Genomic DNA, 22,600 nt, shown 5'->3' with positions numbered 1-22,600 from the left:
CGCCCTCACCTGTAGGGTTGGGCACGCATCCTTCCACAGGGGCCCCATTATTGAGGCACAGCACAAAAGACCCTTGACAACACCTGGGGCCAGCCATCCTTCCCTGCCTTGGCTTTACCCCTAGGAAGGTCGGGACACAGGACTGTCAGAGAACTGGGGGACGTGACAAAAAAGGGTTTGGCCATTCCTCAGCTTCTAAAACCCCGTGGGGGCGGTCCGGCTGGTCCCTTCCACTGAACTCATGGGAAGCATCTACTGTACTTTCCGAAGTGTTTCCTCATCAAACGATCACAAGAGCAAACATTTATGGCGAAAGAGGCAGGCAGAGAAGTTGGAAGTTCAGTCCCTGCCCTCAGCTCAGTCCTCTGCTCCCAAACCCCCCCTCTCCCCCAGGAAATAAGGTGGGCAGAGGCTACATCCTGTGCCAGTGCTGAGGCAGGGGCCGCCCGCGAGGATGGAGCTTTCTTGGTGGTAACCGGTCCAGAGGTGGATTAGTAAGCAGTGAGTCAAATAGGGACAAACGGGGCCCCAGAGAGACCCTCCCGGAGAGCATGCAGCCCTCAGAGGTCAAGCCAAAGCCTGTATCCTCGCTGTCTCTGCCCAGAGACCACCCCCCGCCACCACACACACACTCTGCCCCACACAGAATAGAGGCGCTCCAGGGAAACTGACATTTGGTTTTATTGTGCCAAGGACATTACAGATGGCGGATCTTGTCAACACCTGCGGGGCACAAGTGCCCAATCTGCCAAGGCTGCTCCCACTCCCCACACTCAAATCCTGAGTGGCGGCTATAATCCTCAAAGGTGCCCCCAGCCCAAGATCACAGAGACTGGTGGTGGTGGAAGCAATAGGAATGCAGTGAGGTCAGAGGTTCGTTGTCCGAAGCCCATGGGACACCTGCTACCCTTGGCCCCCTACTCCGCCCTGGCTCATACGCTAGACCCTGCCCATCTCCACAGAGCTGGAGGCCAGAGACAGCAGCACGTCTCTGTGCACCCTCTGGGCCCCCCTGCCTGCCTGCCTGCCCCCAAACCAGAGAGATGCCACCTTCATAGAGTCAATGCTGTTAACTATGTCATTTTTGATTGGTTAATTTTATAAGATAAAAGTACATTTTAATAAAGAAAAAAATTCAACATTGAAGGCTCAGACATTCTTAGGGTTCTGGGAAGGGGAATCCCCCACTTCTTCCTCCCACTTCCCTGGCATAGTTGTAGAGGTGGGGTGACAAGGTTTTCTGAACTTGGGAGGAATGGGGGCCAGGGAGGCTTTCCTTTGTCTGAATGTCTCTCCTCAGGGGCGGCCTGGCTGCCAGTTGCTTTGTCTCTGTGCCTCTCGCCTACCTTCGGCACCCTTGCCCGAGTCCCCTGTGGATTGCAGGGATGGTGCTGTGCAGGGGGCAACAGGGCACGTCAGCTGGGGAAGAGACAAATGATGGTGGTGGTGGCGGCAGCGATGAGAGGGGGTGCAGGGATGGGCCGGCAAGAGGGAGGTGGGGAGGAGGAAAAGGAGGCAAGAAGGGGGAGGAAGACGGCAAGAAGGAAGAAAGCCAAAGGTGAGGCGGCACCGGAGGGCAGGAGTGGTGGGGTTGGGAGACGGTCTCCAGTCTCTGGGTCTCCATCAACTCTTGTCTGGCGGCGGATCTCTGTGCACTTTGTTTTTCTTCATACTGTCTAGGTATTCTTGTTGGGACACTGCCAGCACCGAAGCCAGGATCTCATCGTCATCCCAGTCGTTCAGACCTGTTGGTCAAGAAGAAGGGGAAAGAATGATGGAGCCTGCCTTTTCTTCGCCATTCACTGACCCCCGACTCTGCAAATATCCCATCCAGGCCCCTCGAACTCCTATTAGAAGGCTCCCCTGGGCCTATAAAACCCACTTAGAACCCCTCTGGGACAGATCTCTTGGGCCGAAAGGATTCCCTTTTCTTGCGGAGATGGCCAGAGGCTCCAGAGCCACCCCCCAGAGACAGACTGCTTCTTCCATCTCTCCCCAGCTCCCGGCTGGGCCCTGGTTCCTAGACACAGGAGGCTTACCAAAGGCAGAGGGGGACATCTGCTGAATGAGGGCCCGGCACTCCAGAGCAGGGTAGAGGGACACGAGGGGGGAAGTCGCTGGGTCGGCCCCTGTTGAGAACTGGCTGCTTGTACCTGGGGCAGATGGACAGTCAGAGACAGGGCCCAGGACCTAGGCGGCACCTCCTAAGCCCTGCATGCTCCCTGTCAGCAAGTCACTGACCTGGTGCACAGGGTGAAGGAGGTTTGGCAAGAGCTAAGACAGTGCTTGGGGAAGGGGGCTTCATGCCCAGCTCGGCATGCAGTTCAGGGTGCTCAGGTGACCGCTGCCGCGGGGACCGGCTAGTCCACTCCTCCAGGCCACTGGAGGCGGCTGCTGTGGCGGAAGTGCATGTGGCACTGGCTTTCCGGGGCTGCTGTGGGAAAGGAGTAAGAGGTAAGAACCTACAACAGCCTCAATCTTCCTCTGTCCCGTCCCCGGGAGTCCTGGTTGTGGCACAGCTTCTACACAGGTCACCATCACTCCCAGTCACACAATGGACCAAAGGATGAAGGTAAGCTCCTTAACCCTCCTCACACCCTCACAGCCGACTGATAGGAAACCTCCACCTTCAAATTAGATCCAGAGTGCCTCCCAACTCTCCCCCTCCCCCTGGCCTGCGCCACCAGTGGCAACCTGAACTACTGTAGCAGCCTCCTCCTCACTGGTCCCCTGTTCCACCCTTGCCACTCAGACTGCATTCTGCAACCTGTTAAACCCTAAGTCAGATGCTATTCCGCCTTTGCTCACAACCCTCCAATGAGTCTGCTTCACTCAGAATAAAAGCCAAAGTCCTCATCACGGCCCACGGGTCCCTTCCCAATGTGGCCCCACTGCCTCTCTGACTTCGGTTCTGCCACACTGGCCTCTGGCCGCTCCTGAATGCCAGCAGGAGTGTGCCACCGCAGGGCCTTTGCTCCAGCTGGTCCCCTCTCTGCTTCGGCACATGCCCTTAGCTGCCTCCCTCACTATGGCTAGTTTTTGCTCTGAGGCCCACTATGCCCACACTATTTAATACTGTGAACTCCCAGCCCCACTTATTCCCTTTACTCTTCTCTCTGTTTTTTTCATCCATACCACCTCTAAATCAATTTATTCATTATGTTTACTGTTTATTTTGTTCCACTCTTGCAACAATGCAAGCATCACAAGGACAGGATCTGGGCCTGCCTGGCTCACCAATGTACCCTGTATACCTAGGACAGTATGGGCATAGACCTACAATAAATATTTGTTCAACAACTTACTCAGCGCTTGCCAACATCTACAATCACGCTAAACTCCTTGTGATTCCTCAAATGTCTATATATCCTGTCCTGTCCCTGCCCTAAAATTTTCAACCCTCCTGTGTGAATACTAACTAGAGCTCCCATCTCCACTGGTCTACTACCCACGGTCAAGGGCCCCACTGATGCCTCTGTTTCCCTCAGGGGACCACTGAGGGCGGAGCGGGCTAGACCTGATTTTATATTCTCAGCACAGAGCCTGGCACACAAGGACAATTCAACAAAAGCTAAGGCCAAGATGAGGTTCAGAGAGGGTTGGGAGCTTCCTTTTCTCCCAGATGTCAAAACTGCTTAATTTTTCTGCCTGTTTGGGGCAGATCTGGAGGGGAAAAAAAAATGGCTTCTTGGCCAGGCCAGTGACAGAGCCTAGGACCTACCTGGCTGGAGCTGCGGACCTGGCGGGCCTGTTTTTCCTGATCCCGCAGCCATTGCAGGTAGGACTCTCGAGCCACCTGCTCTTCAATAGCCTCGTTTGTGGCCTCCCAGTCTGTGGCTCGCTTCTTGTCTTCTAGCATCTGCTGTTCGATCCATGACTCCTCTGATGTCTTTATGGCACTCTTCATCAGGGACTGCTCTGCAAACTGCAAAGGTGGGAGGAACAAGGAAATGAGGTGACACTCTGAACTCTGGCCAACAGCTGGATCTGGCCCAGGGAGGTAGGCCCACAGGCCCAGAAAGAGGAGAGAGGAAGGCAAGTACTCTTACTAAGCACCCCCCTGGGCAGGCTGCCTATTCATCAGGGACTGGGGAAAAGCAGGCTTGGGTGGTGGGACTAGTAGTTCCAAACTCCTACACTCAGAAGCCCTGCTCCCAACCCCAAGACAACTCAAGTGAAGTACTGAGTCTGGGGCAACCAGGTGCCCTCCAGCCTCGGCTGGAGTTTAAAGAAGCCTTACCCAGTGATGACAGTTTCACAATGCTGAGGCCTTCCTCATCTATGCTCAGATGGCACAAGGAGAAAAGATCACCTGAGAAGTTAGCTGTATGTGCACAGGGTGGAGGGAGTAGTCAGGTATTTAAGGGGACGAGGAGCAGTATTAGCATGACGTGAGGTGCTACGAGTTGTGGGGCACTGTATGAGTGCTCTTTGTTAGACTGTGAGATACAACTGCATTTTAAAAACCAAAATAATAAAAAATATCAGAGCATATCCCAGGGAGTAAACGTGAGTATTGTTCAGCAAAATTCTAACACTATTTTAATAAGACATATACTGCACACCAATGTCTGTGTGCACAAAGTAATGATATAAAATATAATTTTTTACCTATGGATAATAGTCCAAAAAGTATCTGAAATTCTTCATTAGAATAAGACAATTTAAAAATGGGCAAAAAATCTTAACACACAATTTCATATGCACAGGCAAAGATGCTCAACACCATTTGTCATTAGAAAATTGAAAATTAAAACAAAGCAGTACCTATCAGCTGGTAGTTTTATACAGATATGGATAGTTATACATAGAAATATTTCTGGATATGTGTATACACACAGGTTAGTATACACATATATATCTCCTTAGTCAGCTGAAAGGGCCTAGAAGGAAGGACACCCTAGTACCGAGGAGCACACTCAGCACCCACATCGTGCCTTCTAATAACATTCCAATAAATGGAACCAGGGCCCCTGGGAGAAATGGCTGGTTCTAAGACCAGGGAAGGAAATATACAAGCTGAGCCTAGAACACTTTTAGTACCAGAAAGTAAGGAAGTGCTAAAAACAAAACAAAACAACAAAAAAAACCCAAAAAAATAACACACACACACACACACACCATCACAATGATGGGAGTATGTTAAAGAGACACAGGAACCAACTAAGAGCTTCCAATAGCCAAAACTGAAACAATTTGAGCATCAAAATAAAAAGAGCATTGGATTATAACCCAAAGTATAAAATAAATATCTGAGTCATATTGATATAAACAAATGGATGAATAAATGGAGGACAAGAGACAAATCTCCCTTGCAAGAATTCCAAGTAATTTATGTGAATATACTGCCCTCAAGGAGATGGAGCACAACAGCCACTTCTTTTTTTTTCTTTAAAAAATATTTTTAGCCGAAACCGGTTTGGCTCAGTGGATAGAGCGTTGGCCTGCGGACTGGAAGGTCCCAGGTTCGATTCCGGTCAAGGGTATGTACCTTGGTTGCGGGCACATCCCCAGTGGGGGGTGTGCAAGAGGCAGCTGGTCGATGTTTCTCTCTCATCGACATTTCTAGCTCTCTATCCCTCTCCCTTCCTCCCTGTAAAAATCAATAAAATATATAAAAAAATTTTAATTTATTGATTTTAGAGAGAGAGGGAGAGAGAAACATCTTATTTATGCATTCATTGGCTTTCTCCTGTATGTGTCCTGACCAGGGATCGGCCGTGCAACCTTGGCCTATCAGGCAGATGCTCTAATCAACTGAGCTGCCTGGCCAGGGCAACACCCCCTTCTTAAGTGTGGTTTGCATACAATGACTTCCTTCCAAACAGTACAAGGTAGAAAAGGGAGTGAAGGAAGGGGAGGAGTGATTTTATAGTGGAGAAAACAAACACTACTTCTGGCAAGAACAAATCACAAATCATGTTCACAGTACATACTGTTGATATGATGTGATGAGAATGGCACTTTGCTATTGTGATCTTCCTTTCTACAACCCGTAACCCCAGTCTAATCATGAGAAAAACAACAAATTCCAAAAGACCAACATCCTACATTATACCTGACCAGTACTCCTCAAAACTGTCAAGGCCATCAAAAACATGATGTGAGAAACCTTCACAGACAAAGGAGCCTAAAGAGACATGATGACTTTAGTTAATAATGTGCCAATATTGGTTCACATATTGTAACAAATGAATCACAGTCATGGTAGGTTAGTAACAAAACTGTGTGGGAAGGGAGGAGAGATGCAGGGAACTCTGAACTATCTTCCTTAGTTTTTCTGTAAGCTTAAGGCAGTGGTCGGCAAACCGCGGCTCGCGAGCCGCATGTGGCTTCGCAAGCCGCCGTTTGCCGCTCTGTTGGCTAATGAGTTTGCCAACCACTGGCTTAAGACATTCACATTTTTTTTTAAAGGAAAAAAAAAGCCATCAAATTTAAAAAATCTTAAATGTAGTGTTATGGGAAACAAGACATTGAAAAAACTATATACTGTCTGATTCCAATTAGATGACATTCTAGAAAAGGTGAAATGACAGAGTCTGTAAACAGATGGAAAACAAAAATCAGGAAATCCAGAGAAACTGTCACAGTCAAGAGGAGCCGAAGGAGACAGGACAACAACTAAACGTACTATGATCCTGGCTGGGCTCCTAGAACAGGTAAGATCATCAGGGAAAAACGGAGGTATTCTGTATAAAGTATGGTCTGTAGTTAATATAGCAATATTGGCTCATGAACTGTGACACATGTACTATGCTAATAAGGTGGTAATCAGAGTTGGGTATATGGGAATTCTCTAAGCGTAATAATTCTGCTAAAATCTAAAAGTGTTCTAAAATGAAAAGTTTATTTAAAAACCCAAACCCAAAAAAAAACCCCTAATGTTGGAGGGTGTGTTGGTGTTAGGGTGTGTGTTTCCTAAAATGAGGCAGGAGCACTTTCTGTTTGTAGGAAGTGAAACCTGAAGAGAAGATATCAAAACCCCCAGCAGGCGAATATTTATGAAAGAGAATGAGAATCTGCCAGTGTGTGCTGGGAAAGTGTACTGCCACCATCTGAGCACCTACTAGGCAGCAGGCCCAGTGCTAAGCGATGTCTGAATCAGCCAAGCTGCCAGCCCGAATTACTTGTGAATCCTGCCCTAGGACCAACAGCCAGTAAGTGTTGAGACCAGGCCTGAACTCCACGTCTCTGGAACCACAGATGTCTCTAGCTGCTGAGTTTCAGAGGAGGATCCATGTGGGGACCTAGACACCCACACCAAGCCCTAGCTCGTGGTTCCCAATAGGACTCCATATCTCAACATGCCAACTCTCCATAGCCACCAAGATGGGTGAGCCAGCTCAGACAGACAAACTGAGACCACAGAATGAGCCCTGAGAGAGCTCCTTGGGTGACTCCCTGATTTCACAGAGGTGAGACCTCAGAGAGGGGGCAGGACATTTCTGTGGGCTAGGTGTAAAACTGAGACCCAAACAAAGGTTTCTGGCCTCTAAATCCAACAGCCATCTTGGGCTAGGTGACATGCTTACCCCCGGTTTGAATGATGGCAGGCCCAGCCCCACACCAATGGTGGCCTTGTTGGGATTCACCACTGAATTGTAGTGGATATTCCGATGGTAGCTGACACGGATGGGTTCGTCCTCATTTTGGTGGATCCCATGGAATGTGTTGATGGGTTCTGCAGAAAAGAGAAGGAAGTAGCATCCACAGTGGGTGGGGCGGGGCAGGCTCAGACCAGGTGCGATCAGTCGCTCACCTACCCACCACAGAAGTACCTGTGCTATACTGATACACCTCCACAGGCCGGTTGTACATCTCCGCCATGGCCTGCATCTCAATGTGGTTGCCATGGCAGTTGTTTTTCCGTTTCCGGTTGATGTAGGTGGTGAAGTCCTCTGTGACGTAGTTGGAGAAGTAGTCTGCATTCTTCATCTGCACAACAGATCAGAGGGTCGAGGTCAGTGTGGGGAGGAGATCCTCCCACTCTGCCCCTATCCCAAGGTCTCCACAAAGTCTCACCAGATAGTCCATGCAGTGCTTTCGTACAACCTCATGCATGTCCTGGTCTCCATACACCTGGTCAGCTGTGGAGGCAGAAGGAAGGAGAAGCTAGGATTAGAACTGGCAGCAGAGAAGAGTTCTAAGTCACAGAACATCCTTGGGGTGAAGAGCTCGGGGCCAGGGAAACTTCCTTTCCTACCCCAGGGCCTGGAGAGCTCGTGGCCTTGTGGGCTGGAACGGAATCACGGAACAAAAGGCAAACAGGGACAGTTTTGAACAAGAGTACAGGTGAGAGGGACACAACCACAGGCCTCTCGCGCCGATGACTTTGTCGAGGGCTTGGATGGCTACTCAGACCAGTCAACAAACATTTAAGTCCCATAAGTGGCCCGAAGCACTATCGACTCCATACCCCCGCCTTCACTCTTCACATGAGGAAACAGGCTCAGGGAGAGTTTGTGGCTTGACCAAGTTCACACAGAAAGTCAGCGTGCGACCAATTCAAGTCTAGAATTCAGTAGTGTACCTAACTTCCTGGAGTCAGCATGGCCTTTGGAGGTTTAAAAAAAAAAAAAAAAGGAAAAGGAAAACAGCTGGGCTCTAAGCCCAGTCCTGCCAAGTACTAGTGCTAAATGACCAGAGGCAAGTGACCCAGGTGTTCTGAGCCTCACCTGCCTCACGTGTAAAACAGGAACAAGCTGGATAACTCCTTGGCAGGACTTCTTGTGAGATTAATGAGATAATGGGTGTAACATGACCAGCACTGGGCTTGAGACAGAGCAGTCACTCAGTAAATCAGAGTCCCCTTCCCCAGGGCCTAAACGTGGGGTACTATGAGGGTGACAGAGCTTAGTAAAATCCTGCCCCTGCCCACAAGCAGCACATAGTCTAGTAAGAGAGAGAAGATACATACGCACCTAAGGGCAGCCTGTGGCCCAAATGGTTCAGGCATCATGGAGTTTTAGTCAAATTAAGACACAGGCTCCCCTCTGCCTGACTTGAGGATCTTCACACATTCCTTCCCTCATTTCAGGACATTCCTTCCATCCTGCTGGATTGCCTACTTATCCCACACCAATATGTTCTTTAATAGCTCCCCACCCTCCTGGACACCTCTATCACCAGGCTTACCCAACATGTGTACAGAGGTCATCTGCCTGATCACACTGGGCTCCTACTGAGGGCAATTCACATCCAAGTCTACCCCCAGCTCAGGGCCCAATACAGTGCGGGAAACTGGGAAGTTTGCTAAGTGCACGAACAAACTCAGGGAGCCAGTGGGTCTTCTCCCGGGGAAATGAAGGTGGGCTTGAAGATGAGGCCCACATTTCACCCACTGGCTAACATGAAGGGGGAATTTTGTCTCCCCAGAGGACCACTGCTCTGATGGGATCTCCTTGGGGCAGGGACAGAATTCTTCCATGACAGCCCGTCTACCTAAGTGAAGAATCACCAGAAGAACGCCTTCGCTGCCCTCCCCTGCCCTCCCTGGAGGGTTCTGGGAGACAGGAGAGAAAGGCTGCTCTGAGATAGAATACAGGGGCCCATGTCTGTTCTCAAGTCTTCCTGGAGGTGTGCAGGGACCTGAGGGGGAGGGTGAGGGGGAGGATGGGGCGTGAAGGCGGGAAGGGATAGCCCCATCACTGATGTAAACAAGGATGTGGGTTCTGTGGCTACACTCTGCCCCGCCCCCCAGTGGCACTTCCAGCAAGTCACATGTCCTGTGCACAGGCTGGGGCCCCCCGGCTGCTGCCTTTCTTAGAAGCCAGTACCACAGAGCCCACTGTGGCTGCCTGCCTGCCAGAGCTGCTTGATAAGCTATTTCTGTAGAATGGGCCTGGGTGCGGAGGCGGCAGTGCTGTGGGCAGCTGCAGTAAACAGGAACTGAGATGGGAGTGAAGGGGTTAAACGGAGACTGGCCTGCCAGGCTCAGGGAGATGGCTGAGCTGTTTCTAGGGAAGGGTCAATCGGCATTTCCGGGCCTAAGAGATACATCGGACCTGAGCTACATGCTGGATGCAAGAAAACAGAGGAACGAGGGCGACTGGGGGACAGGGAAGGGAGTTGGGGGAGAACCCCTTGAGGGTCCCCGCATTTCCCTGCCACTGACCCCTCTGCCTTGGCAGAAAGGCTCTGCTGCCTCCTGGCTGTGTGGTACTGGACTAGGCCCTTAAACTCTCTGGGCTGCAGTATCCTCGTCCATAGGCGGAGAGAGGAACTCCTCTTCCTCTCAGGGGCGCTGCAAAGACTACAGGGGATGGTTTGCCAAACATCTGAGGCCTAGTAGGTGTTCAAGAGCCGGGGCTCCATGTGTCATGAGGAAGATGATGACGCCTTCAGGTAGCTAGCTACCCGCAAGTCAGCTAGAATGTCACCGGAACCACTTAAGCCCTTCCTCATTTCTGTTGGACTTCCTCAGCCAGAGGGAAGCCCCAAACCCAGAGTCTAGGATAGGCTGTCCTACGTGTACGCAGGACCGGCACTCGACCTTTGTGACGCCAAAGGGCCACAGACCCACCTTCTGTAATTGTACTGTAAATCTTTAGTAACCAGATTAATGTCAAATCAATAGTATAGGCTTCACAGAACAGGGTCCTTAAATGTGGGCAAAGTCTGACCTTCTCTACTTAGCAATCACATGCAAAACATAACCTTTTCTCCTGGACCCTAAGCTGCACTGATAGGTGATATAATACATGTATTTAATCACAGCTGCAGGAGGGAAATTACCAAGCTCACTGATTAGAAGATGCACCCTAGTTTAGGGATCAGTACTGCGGAAGAATATACGCTCCTCAGGACCAAGGACAGAAAGCAATAGTACCTCCCCGACAAGGAAGAGTAGAAGGATCTTTGTGATGATATGAGGTGGGAAATGCCCCGAGCTGCCGAAGAACACAGGAAGTCCTCACTGAGGAGGCTCTTGCCTGACTTTGCTAGTCCCGCCTCCGCCCTCCTCCTCTCAGAAGGTTGTCACAGAGGCTAGGGACTGGGCCGGACTTCCCTATGGGGGCCAAGGTGGGAGAAAGGGCCCAATGGACTTGCAGAGGTAGGGGAATTCAGAGAACTTGTTTTGATAGAAACCGAAACTCCCCCTCTTGCTGACGCTGCATTTGCGGGCAGTCCGCACCTGCTCTCCCCTCCCAGAGTCCAGCTGGAAGAGGGTTCCCCACTACCTCACCTCTGTCCCCAACCCAAACAGAACTCGGAAACCCTCAACACAGCACTATAATTGGTTCCCCCAAAGCCTTTTTACATTCCAACTCATTCTATCCTCACCCCACAAAACCTGACTGTACACAGGGGGGATACTGAGGTACAGAAATGTGGCACAGCTGGCCCAAGGTCACACGTTTGGGAGGGTGAAGGGGAGGCCAGGCTCTCAAGGACGGACTTCAAGCACTCATACCCAAAAAGACATTACCACCACTCCAATCCCGCTATCACCTTAACCACCTGACTCAGGGGCCAGGCCTGATCCTGTCTACCTCAGTTTCCCCACCAGCACAAGCAGGAATCAGCTGGAAAGGCCTGGGAGTGGGCAGAGATTACAAATATCAGGGGCTCTACCCCTCACTAAGGCCACAGAGGTCAGCATGAACCTCACCTCCTCAGGACCCGCCCCCCCTTCTGTCCTCTCTCTGAGCCTACAGTCACCAGCCTAGAAATGTCCATGCGCACATACACACAGCTGGCAGATCCTGCCAAAGATGTTCCCCGAGGCCGAATTCCCACACGACAACCCTCGCAACTCCAGAGAACCATCATATTCCACCAGCAGATGCCCTTGCCACCAAGATGCTGGACAAGATGCAAGGCTGTGCAAACTGCGGACCCTGCCCCCTCCTTCCTAGCCTTTGCCAGGGGTTGGGGGGAGGGGAGAAGAGCCAATAGCACGAACAGACTTGCCACAACCTCCCTCCACGGCTGCAGAAGGTCTCTAAACCTCCTCAGGTTCCCTAAAATGTAGTCACTATTTGCCGGGCAGTTGTGTGGAGAAGCCAGGCAGGAGAGCCCGGACTATCTAAAGGAGCTGCCGCACAGGGCCCTACCATTGGTTAGAGGCACCTGACGAGTGTCTCCCTGCCAGGCTCCTGCCTGCCTGCCTGCCGCCTGCTAAGAGAGCCCCAGCAAGTTCCGCTGAGAATAGAAAAGGAAGCTTGGTGTCTGCAGGAAATCTAAAAACAAACCACACAAATGTGTACACACAGCAGCCCAGGGAGACAGGGACCTGGTTCGTTCCCACTTCCCTCCTGGCCCAGTGGCAACCCCAGCCCCACTGAGGAGACGGGTCGGGGGAAAAAGCCTCGCCTGGACAGTGGCTCCAACTCCCCCAAAGGTCGCAGCCTCAGTGGGGAGGACAGCGGAACCCTAGCCTCTCAATAGCCTGGTCTCTGGAATGCCTGCTCTTCTACTCACGGCCTCCCATGGCATGGTGGAAAGACTGATGGAGGCAGGGCAAAGACCAATGGACTCTGGCATGGAGACCTTCTCCTTCTGGCCTGGTTCTTCAGCCTCCAACACCACTGTGCTGACCCCTGCCTGTGTGACCTAGATAATAGGGCCCTGGCTTTTTCTTGAGGCCCCCGTTTCCCCATTTATAAAACAGTCTACACTGACCCAGGATTCATCCCTCCAAGGCTGATGGCCCACGCAGACACACACACTGCGGCCTCCACTGGGCCCACAGAAGCCAGGCCGGAGGGGTTGCTGAGTCCAAGCATAGGCGGCGCGGGAAGGAGGAGAGATGCAGACTCACATTTCCAGGAGGAGGCTATCTGAGCACAGCAGGGGCAGGGTGGGCCACAGGATACCTCTGGAACTCGGGCTCCCACTTCCATTCCACCCAAGCCTTCGCTGATGCTCACAAGTCCCCAGTCGGGGTGGTGGGAGAGAACTGGGCACAGGCAGTGGATAGTGGTTCACACTGGGGACACCCAGACCTCCGAGGCAAAACACAGGGTAGAGAGCCACCTGCTTCAGAATTCCCAACAGTGGAGGGCCCCAGGCTCCTCGTTGGAGTCAGTAAGGCCCAGAGAGATCAAGGACTACAGCTGAGGTCACCAGCCAGTTGAGAGCTAAACCAAAAAGCTAGGGCTTTCCTAGGGCCGTGGAAAGAATGTGTCCTTTGGCACCTCTGGGTTCCCATGCCAGCTCTGCCACTAAGGACCTGAGCATGTCATTTCCTTTCTTGAGCCTCAACCTTCCCAACTGTCTCGTGGGATAAGAATCCCAACTTTACAGATGAACCTGGAGCATCCGGCTGAATGCCTAGCAAAAAGTCAGGGTCAAGGAGTGACCGAGTGTCCCCTAGGTCTGCAATCCCCCCTCCAACTCCCACCCTCAGTTATGTGCTCCTTCGACTGTTCAACGTGTGGCAGGACGTTAGAATCTGCAGCCCTCTCACCAGAGCCCAGAGCAATTGCCACCTGTCCCTGTCCAAGCTCGGCTGGCAGCAGAAAGCCAGAGGGCAAAGTCCCCTTCCCACGCACAGGTCTGGTCTGCACGGGTCGTGTGCACTCTGCCCCAGGGAAAATTCCATACGAGGCCTAGAGACCCAGGGGCCATGTACTTCAGAGGCCAGACCACGGGGCTTCGGAGGTTTTATGGAAAAAAGCCAAGGGCAGCTCAGTCAGGGGAAATGTATAGCCATAGTGCTGATAAGAAAAGGCCTTCAACCTGCCATGGTCAGCGCTTCCTGTAAGCGCCAGCCTCTTACTGGAAGGCCCCAATAGGGGGAAGGGTCAGAGGATGTGTGGGGAAAACAGCTAAATGGACACATGTGCAAATATTGCTCTTCATATGGGTTACTGCACAAGCCAGGTTATCGCTAGCGCCAAGGTCTGCCTCAAAGACCGTTCAAGACCCAGCTGCCCAGCTGCATTCTCTGCTCCTCACTCCACCAGAAGCTCTGCTTACCCAGCAACCAGCCTGAGGTCTCAGAACAGACCCCCGCCTATTCTTTCGTTGCTCCAATGACTCTAAACCTAAACTCTTTCTCTAGGAAACATCCCAGGGAGGACACAGGCATACACCCCAGGGCTGGGAGGTTGGGATTTTCCAGCCCAGCAGAGGCCATTGCCCAAACCTCCTGTTTAGTAGAAAGGGGGAGTCGACCCCTGACCCCACCTAAACTTCTTTCTTTCATCCACTCAACAAACATCTGTGACTCTGCGGCGCCACTGAGAAGAGCATTCAGGTTTTATCAGTGCTACTGTTCCATGAGGGGCTACTATGCTCTCAGGCACTAAAGGGATTTACTGGAATCTCATTTAACTGTTACTAGGTTGTAACAGGCTCAAGATATATAAAAAAATAAAAGCTGCTTGCCCAAGGTCACACGAACAATCAGTGGCCCAGCCTGGAGTGGAGCCTGGGTCAGCCCAGCCCCCCAGCAGGCACAGGGGAAGGGGGTGCATCCAGAAGGGATTGGCCCTTCAGAATCAATACTACTTCACAGATGGGACAATGACAGTTCAGAGTGAGGGCAGAACAGGAAGACAGGGCTTCGGACTCCCAGCTCAAATCTCCCATCAAGAGCACTTTTTATGGAAGATAGAGGAACCCCAAAGGGAGGATGGGATCATACTCCCAGCTTCCCCTGGAAGCTAGCACAGGACCTCAGGACTGCTTGTTGGGTTTAGAGTGGAGAGTAAATGGTATTAAGGAATTATTAATTTTGTTAGGTACGACAATGGCATTTTGGTTATGTTGAGAGAGAGAGAGAGAGAGAGAGAGAGAGAGAGAGAGAGAGAGAGGGAGGGAGAGAGAAAGAGGAAGAAACTGGGACTTTATCTGTCAGAGAAACATACAGAAATATTTATGAATGAAATAACCTAATGTTGGGGTTTTGTTTTAAACATACCCATTTCAGCCCTGGCTGGTGTGGCTGACATTGTCCCATGCATCGAAAGGTCACCAGTTCAATTCCCAATCAGGGCACATGCCCAGGTTGCCGGCTAGATTCCCAGTAGGGGGTGTGCAGGAGGCAGCCAATCAATATTTCTCTCTCACATTGATGCTTTTCTCTCTCCCTTTCTCTCTCTCTAAAATAAAAAAAAAAAACTTACTACAAAAAAATATTCGTTTCACCCTGGCCAGTGTTATCAGTGGCTAGATCATCAACCCTTACACCGAAGGGTCACAGGCTGGATTCCAGTCAAGGGCATGGAACCTGGGTTGTGGATTTGTCCCTGATCCGGGGAGTGTGCGGGAGGCAACCTGTTGATTTGTCTCTCTCACATCCATGTTTTTCTTTCTCTCTCTCTCCCTCCCTTCCACTCTCTCTGAAAAAGCAATGGAAAAAATATCCTCAGGTGAAGATTAACAACAACAAACAATACTTGTTTCAGCTCTGGCCTGGTAGCTCAGTTGGTTAGAGCATCATCCCGATATGCCAAGTTTCGGGTTTGATCCCCAGTCAGGGCACATACAAGAATCAACCAACAAATGTATAAATAAGTGGAAACACAAATCAATGTCTGTCTCTCTCTCTCTCTCTCGCTCTCAAAATCAATTAATTAAAAATTTTTTAAAGAGTTAAAAAAATACTCATTTCAGGAGAGTAAGAAGGAGTGGGCAGGGTAGTGATGAAACAGGGCTGGCCATGTGTTGATGACTAATTGGAAGATGAATGATGGGTACATGAAGGCTCACTATTGTCTCTACTTTCGTGTAAGTTAAAAAAAAAAAGGTCTATTATCCCAAAGTGAGAGTAGTATGCTGTAGTTAAGAGCCCTCGGACTAACCTACCATGTACTACCTGACCCTGGCAAGCCACTCTCCATCTCTGAGCTGCTTTCCTCGTCTGACAAATGGAAGCAATGGTCCCGACACTCCCCCAGCTTAGGGAAGAATTGCAAGGGTTTCCTGTAGTGCCTGACAGAGCAATCTGTCCCTAACCAATGTTATTTTCCTTATCACTGTTATTGCTATTCTTACTCTCACACCACCACACTGCCTAATGACGAAGGACTAGAGGCCAGATACATTTGAGGCTGTGGCCCGGAGTCCGTAAAAGACCAGTTCACTCTGTCCCCAACCCTGTCTCAGGGGTTGCTCCTGACCACTGGGACACTCAGGGGCAGCCCTAGGCCCTTGAAGGCTGAGGCAGAGACTCACCCACAGCCCGGAAGAGACAGGCGCCGTCCTCCTTCATTTGCTTGATGATGAAGCCCTTCTTGTCTCGCAGGGCCTTTTCAAACCAGTGTTCCTGCTGCAGGGAAGAGGTGTGGGGGTCAGCAACAGGAAAGGCCTGCACCCCCTCCCCAGAGCTCTGCCCTCGAGCTCCTGAGGGGCCCAGCTGATGGGCTGAGAGGACACTGGGCAGGGTCAAGTTCTCAGCCCTGTTTGACCATTCCGTGCATGCGGAGCAGGAGGAGACCTTCTTTTAAGGAGCCAGGCACTGTGTGAGCAGAAGACTTGCTCCCAGAGGAGCCCCAGCTGCCTTCTGCCTCCTGCTGACCATGCTGGGAATCCAATGCTGGACCTTCCCACAGGCAGCCAGAGGCCCAGGGCTGGCAAGAATGGGGAGCTGGGGGGAGGAACCTGGCTCTACCTCAAGTAGTTTCACCTGGGGACCCTCTAGCTACTCTAGGGGAGGAGAGATGTTGAGAAGGGAGTGATTGGTAAGATCTTGAATCCCACGTATAGCTAGGGAATGCCAAGATCTTGTATAAGGCAAAATGTATGCAAAATATGATTTTACTTGTGAGTGAACACATTTAGCATATATGTATATGCATATGTATACAAACACATATGCATACAAAGTTGGGAAGGCTATGTAACAAAATATTATCCCTAAGTGTTGCCATTGCAGGTGACTTTACTTCACCTCCTTCTTTATAAGAGATATGCTATCGCTCATCCAAAATTCCCTAACTCAAAAAGCTTTGAAAACCAAGACTTGATCTAACTTACTTGGCATCACTACCTGACCTGAGCTGAGGGGCACCCACTTACCCCACTTGGAGATGAATACTGAAACATTTCCATGCACAAACATTCGGGCGTTTGTTTACGAGGCCTGCCACAGACCCCACTGGAGGTGTTACAGAAACAGCAGACACCAGGTGAGTTCTCTAAATTCTGAAAGATTTCTCCATTTCCAAAGCACATTTGGCCCCAAAGGTTCAGATTAAGTGAACTTGTACAAAGGTGTTTTTTAAAATAATGCAGAGATGAGTAGACAGAACACAGAGCATTGCTAAGGCAATGAAGACACTCTGTGTACTATGACAGTGGATACATTTGTCCTAACTTCTAGAATGTAATCAAGAGTGAGGCCCAATGAAACATTTGGAAGTTGTTTACAGAAATGGCCCAGGGTTACCAGAATCCAGGACTTTGGGTGAGTGTGATGTGTCAATGTAGGTACATCAATTGTAATAAATGTATCATTTTGATAGGGCATGTTGATAGGAGAGGAGGCTATGTATGTGTGGGGACAGGAAGTATAGGGAAACTCTCTGTACCTTCTGCTCAATTTTGCTGTCAATCTAAAACTGCTCTAAAAAAAATAAAGTCAATTTAAAAAAAGTAGAATGTCCACGTGTCACTTCAAACATATTTTCCATTTCAAAACCAAACAAACCAAAAGCAACACCTTTCCCAGGCCTCTCACGCCCTCTGCTGGCCATCAGGAGAAGCCAGCCTGATCCAGTATCAGGACTAGGGACCAAAAATCCCACGCCTGCTCCTTGGGGACACCACCCTGCCTAGAGATTTATAGGATCCAGACAATTGCCAACCAGAGGGGAGCACCTCTCTGCAGGCCTTTTCCCCCCAGCTCAGGTGAGAGAAATTCCTTGCAAAATAGGAAGCACGAGGTTTGGATGCCAAAAGCTCTGGGTCCAACCCCAGCTCTGTCACTCACTCGCTGCAGGATTTTGGGTAAGCTCCCTGAACACTCCAAGCCTCAGTTTCCTATCAAATGGGGGATATGGGATATACCTGAAAGAGCTGTCAAGACGATCCAAGGAGCTTCAGAGCCAGAAAAGGCTTTGTAAACATTGTACCATACACTGGGGAGGTGGTCACCAGTCAGAAGAAGGGGTGAGACCAACACAGACAGAGACATACAACTGAGGGACCCTCAGAAAGTCCCAGGTGAGTGGCTGGACAGGAGGGGCTGAAGGGGGAGGGGACAAGGGAATACCCACACCCCGGGAAGGTATGGCTGGCTGGCTTTCCAGAGATGACAAAGGCACTGGGAAGCCCTTAATGGGCTTCCATGGGAAGCCCACAGACTCCTGTTTGTGCACAACATTCCAGCAGTCCAGGTGCCCCTCCTGCCCCAGAGGCCGTGGATGAGCATTTCCCCCAAACCCATCCCTGCCAAACGGGGTCAGCCATCTCCCAGCTGGGGGTCTCCAGCAGTGCAGCTGCAACTATGGCTATAGGCTGAGACTGGACTGGACCGAGGTCCTAACAAAGAAAGGCACCCAGCAACCTCCTGCCCTAAGTGTGGGGGGAAAGGAGATCAAGGGGGACGAGAGGGCCTCCTCCTTATGTATCCAGTAAAGGGTGACCAGGCAGCTACTAAGTCAGACCTTGGGCTGGCAATGAGGCCAGAGAAGTGAATCAGATGTGCTCTCTACCCTCCATCAGCTCACAAACTGCGCGAGGGGCGGGGAAACAGGCAGTGACTACACACAAGTGTGAGCAGGACCGTGAAAGAGAGGAACACAGGGGTGCTGGAGAGCACGGAGGAAGGGCCCTGGCCAGTCATTGAGACTGGCGCCCGAGCCCTAACCGGTGTGGCTCAGTGGATAGAGCGTCGGCCTGCGGACTGAAGGGTCCCAGGTTCGATTCCGGTCAAGGGCATGTACCTTGGTTGCGGGCACATCCCCAATAGGGGGTGTGCAGGAGGCATCCGATCAATGAGTCTCTCTCATTGATGTTTCTAACTCTCTATCCCTCTCCCTTTCTCTCTGTAAAAATCAATAAAATATATTAAAAAAAAAATACTGGCGCCCGAGAGGAGGTTCCACCTGAGCAAAGGATTAAAACACCAAGCCCTCCAGAAAAGCTGGTGAACTGGGTAAGAAATCACTTCTGCCACAAAGCACCAGGGAGGCCCCAGGCCAGCAATGAGTCCAGCAGAGCTCACGTCCTGGGTAGGGATATGAAGGTGAGCGGGGCAGGGCCAGGAAGAAAGATGGACTCCTATTAGCCAAATGCCTGCCTCATGCCAGGTGCCAGATGCAAAAGGTGACCTCTTAATTGCACCACAGCTCAGATGGCAGGAAGCATTATCCTCGTTTTATGAGGGCAGGAAAGAGCTGGGGTTTGGGCACCAACAAGGCCTAGTATAGAAGCAACAGGGGAGGCCTCATGAGCCATAGCATGGAGACAAACTTAGCAGGCCATGCCGGGGAAAGCCTGGTTTACCCCTAAACATGAAGGAGGCCTGAGCATTCCCGTGGCACAAGCAGGGCTTTAGTCCGAGGCAGCCAGTGTGGCATCTGTGCCTGGATGTGGAGGCCGAGCCACGAACCACCCACTGGCTTGGGCACCGGCAGCCTGAAGATGCTGGGCTCTGGCTGAAACCCTTTTCTCTCTCCCCCTGTGGGGAGATAAAATAGGGAGACCCTGGTCCTGAGTTCTAGAAAGAGTTTATACAGTCCCAGGAGCTCGTAGCACAGTCTGTTCCTTATCCCAGCTGGACAGGAGCCTCCAAAAAATAGGTGTCAATTTGGAAGTTGCTTAGGAAAATGGACTGGGAAGGACAGGCTGGAGGGAGTGAGGAGCAGGGGGCGGGGGCTGGCCCAGCCACAGAGAAGTTTACACTACATTAATGTCCTGGCCCAAGGAAGTCAAGTCCAGACCCTCAATCTTGCAAGCCCACTAATGAGCCAGTGGGCAAGTCCATCCACATCTCTGAGCCTCCACAAAGGGGCTGGGCAAAGCCCTCTGACAACAGGGGATCCCAGGTGTAAGGCTCTGCAACCTACTGCCACAAAGACCCAAGTTGCAAAAGACTGTGGGACCCAACTGACTCGGGTTCCGATCCAGCTCCAACTATTAGCCATGTGATGACCTGCTCTGAGCCAGTTTTCCAATCTGTGACATGGGATAACAAGTCTCCCAATAACAGGGATACTGGGGAGACTCAAATATTACAGGACTCGGTCCAGTAGGAGAGCACTTAATTCGTTCCTATCCCCTCCCTGGAAGGGAAAAAGAACCCCCCTGTAGTAGGCTGAATTAAGAGCCGCCCAAACATATCAGGCCCTAATCCCTGGAACCTGTAAATGTCACTTTATAAGGAAAAAGGGTACTTGCAGGTGTAATTAAGTTAAGGATCGTGAGATGCAGAGATCACCTTAACAGCATCTTGATGGGACCTAGACACAACCACAAATGGCCTTAGAACAGTCGAGGGGGATCTGATACAGAGAGAAGAGGAGACCACATACACAGAGACGATGATGTGAAAACAGGTGGAGAGCAGAGTGATGCGTTCACAAACCAAGGAATGTCAGCAGCCCCCCAGAAGCTGGAAAAGGACTGGGCTCCCCTCTAAAGCCTCTGAAAGGAGTGCAGCCTTGACAGCACCTTGATTTTGGACCAGTGAAACTGACTTTGGACTGGTGGCCTCCAGAACTGAGAGAGAATACGTGTCTGTTGTTTTCAGCCCTCTAGTTTGTGGTAATTTGTCACAGCAGCCACAGGAAAATAATACACCCCCCCCCCCGCCCGGTAGCACTCCTGTAAGCTGTGAGGCAATGTCATGTGGCTATCAGCTAGCAGGATCCACCTCTCCAGCACCCACCTCCCAGGGGGAGGGTTAGAATTAAAGCAGCAGGGGCCTGGACTCCCCCTACAGCCTGGGAAGCTGCTGACCCTACTCATCAATAAAGGAGCTGTCACTGAAGGGGGTAGGGAGCGGGAGAAGATGTTAGCAGCAATGACAGCTTATGGACAGATGTCTTCCCAGAGCCCATGGCAAAGAGGGGTTCAGTATTCTGGGCTTCACAGCTCTGCCCCTCTCTCCCCCAAAACGCCCAGCAACACTGGCTCAGCTCCATGTGCAAAACACAAGCAACCCATCCAACGAGAAACACAGGCAGATGCACTGCTCTCTAAGGACCAACACAAGCTCTCCAGGGCAGAGGGATAGGAAAGAGCAAGGCCCTAAAACCTAACGCCAGGCCACTGGGGGCAGGGGAAGGGATTTAAAAAAAAAAAAGAAGATTCGCCAAAACCGGTTTGGCTCAGTGGATAGAGCGTCGGTCTGCGGACTGAAGGGTCCCAGGTTCGATTCCGGTCAAGGGCATGTACCTTGGTTGCGGGCACATCCCCAGTGGGGGTTGTGCAGGAGGCAGCTGGTCGATGTTTCTCTCTCATCGATGTTTCTAGCTCTCTATCCCTCTCCCTTCCTCTCTGTAAAAAAAATCAATAAAATATATTAAAAAAAGAGAAGATTCTATCATTATGCAACAAAAAGAAATGAAGTACTGTTCCATGCTACAACACGGGTGAGCCTATACTGAGTGAAAGAAGCAGTCACAAAGGACAGCATATGATATGATTCCATTTCTATGAACCATCCAGAAGAGACAAATCAATCAAGGCACAAAGTAGATTACTGGTTGCCGGGCCAGTGTGGTCAGTGATTGAGCATCAATCTATGCACCTGGAGGGGAGGTCCACTGGTTCAATTCCCAGCCAGGGCACATGCCCCCGGTGGGGCTCAATCCCCAGCAGGGGGCGTGCGGGAGGCAGCCAATGCAGATGTTTCTTATTGATGTTTCTGTCTCTCCCTTCCTCTCTCTCCAAAAATTAATAAAAACACATTTACAGAAAAGTATGGATGCACAACTCTGTGAGCAGACGAAAAACCGCTTTCAGCTCATGAATTGCATGGTATGTGAATTATGTCTCAGTAAAGCTGTAAAAATCAACAACAACAACAACAACAACAATGACCCAAGAACCGATAGGCCAGGGCGAAGGAAGTGGAACATTGCCTGAAACTTCGTAGCATGCCCCCACCAAAAGCTAAGAGGCTCCACTCAAAACTTTCGCCACGGGTTAGGGCAGTGGTCGGCAAACTGCGGCTCGCCAGCCGCGGTTGCCGCTCGGTTGACTAATGAGTTTGCCGACCACTGGGTGCGGGGAGTAGGGAATAGGGAATTCGAGAAGACATTACCACGAGCTTCAGAACATTGAATCCCCAAAAAAGAGAACTGCCAAAAAACACAGGACTCAAACCCGGACAGGGACCACTTTCTGCTATCCCACTCTGCCTCCCCACGAGAGGAGCGGGCAGGTTACAAAGGCTCCTAGGAAGAACCTAAGTGATCCTGGGAAACGGCAAGAGAAGCACCAGCCAAGGTCTGAAGTGAGTCAGCCAGGTATTCACACACTCAATCACTAGGCATGGGTGGACTTTTGCAAAAAAAAAAAAAAAAAGAGGCAGCTGAGAAGAGAATTTGCCCAAAGCTATCAAGTAGCTATGCAGGAGCCTCTGGGCCTACCCAGTTCAAAAGGCCCAATTCTCCCCCCACACAGCCTTACCTCCACATCATCCAATAGGCCCCCTGACAGGCAACCCCGAGTTTCTTCACCACAGCACAGGTGACCAAAA

At 50.9% G+C, this 22,600-nt stretch overlaps 1 protein-coding gene across 2 annotated transcripts in view; it reads right to left on the bottom strand.

Moving 5' to 3' along the window:
* Nucleotides 1-663: 663 nt before the first annotated feature.
* Nucleotides 664-22,600, bottom strand: part of OTUD5 (OTU deubiquitinase 5) — a 26,698-nt gene continuing 4,761 nt past the window's right edge. The window contains exons 2-9 of one of the 2 annotated variants that reach the window (XM_028134932.2): nt 16,126-16,219; nt 8,023-8,087; nt 7,779-7,935; nt 7,533-7,681; nt 3,722-3,925; nt 2,242-2,434; nt 2,040-2,153; nt 664-1,745 (exon numbers count right to left, since the gene is read on the bottom strand). In XM_028134932.2, the coding sequence (XP_027990733.1) occupies nt 1,624-1,745; nt 2,040-2,153; nt 2,242-2,434; nt 3,722-3,925; nt 7,533-7,681; nt 7,779-7,935; nt 8,023-8,087; nt 16,126-16,219 (1,098 nt within the window). In that variant the 3' untranslated portion in view covers nt 664-1,623. The remainder of the gene's footprint in view (nt 1,746-2,039; nt 2,154-2,241; nt 2,435-3,721; nt 3,926-7,532; nt 7,682-7,778; nt 7,936-8,022; nt 8,088-16,125; nt 16,220-22,600) is intronic. The other variant, XM_008158221.3, reaches the window with a different exon arrangement.

Source organism: Eptesicus fuscus, chromosome 1 (assembly GCF_027574615.1).
Source record: "Eptesicus fuscus isolate TK198812 chromosome 1, DD_ASM_mEF_20220401, whole genome shotgun sequence".
Lineage (NCBI taxonomy): Eukaryota > Metazoa > Chordata > Mammalia > Chiroptera > Vespertilionidae > Eptesicus > Eptesicus fuscus.
This window is presented reverse-complemented; position numbering and strand designations above follow the sequence as displayed.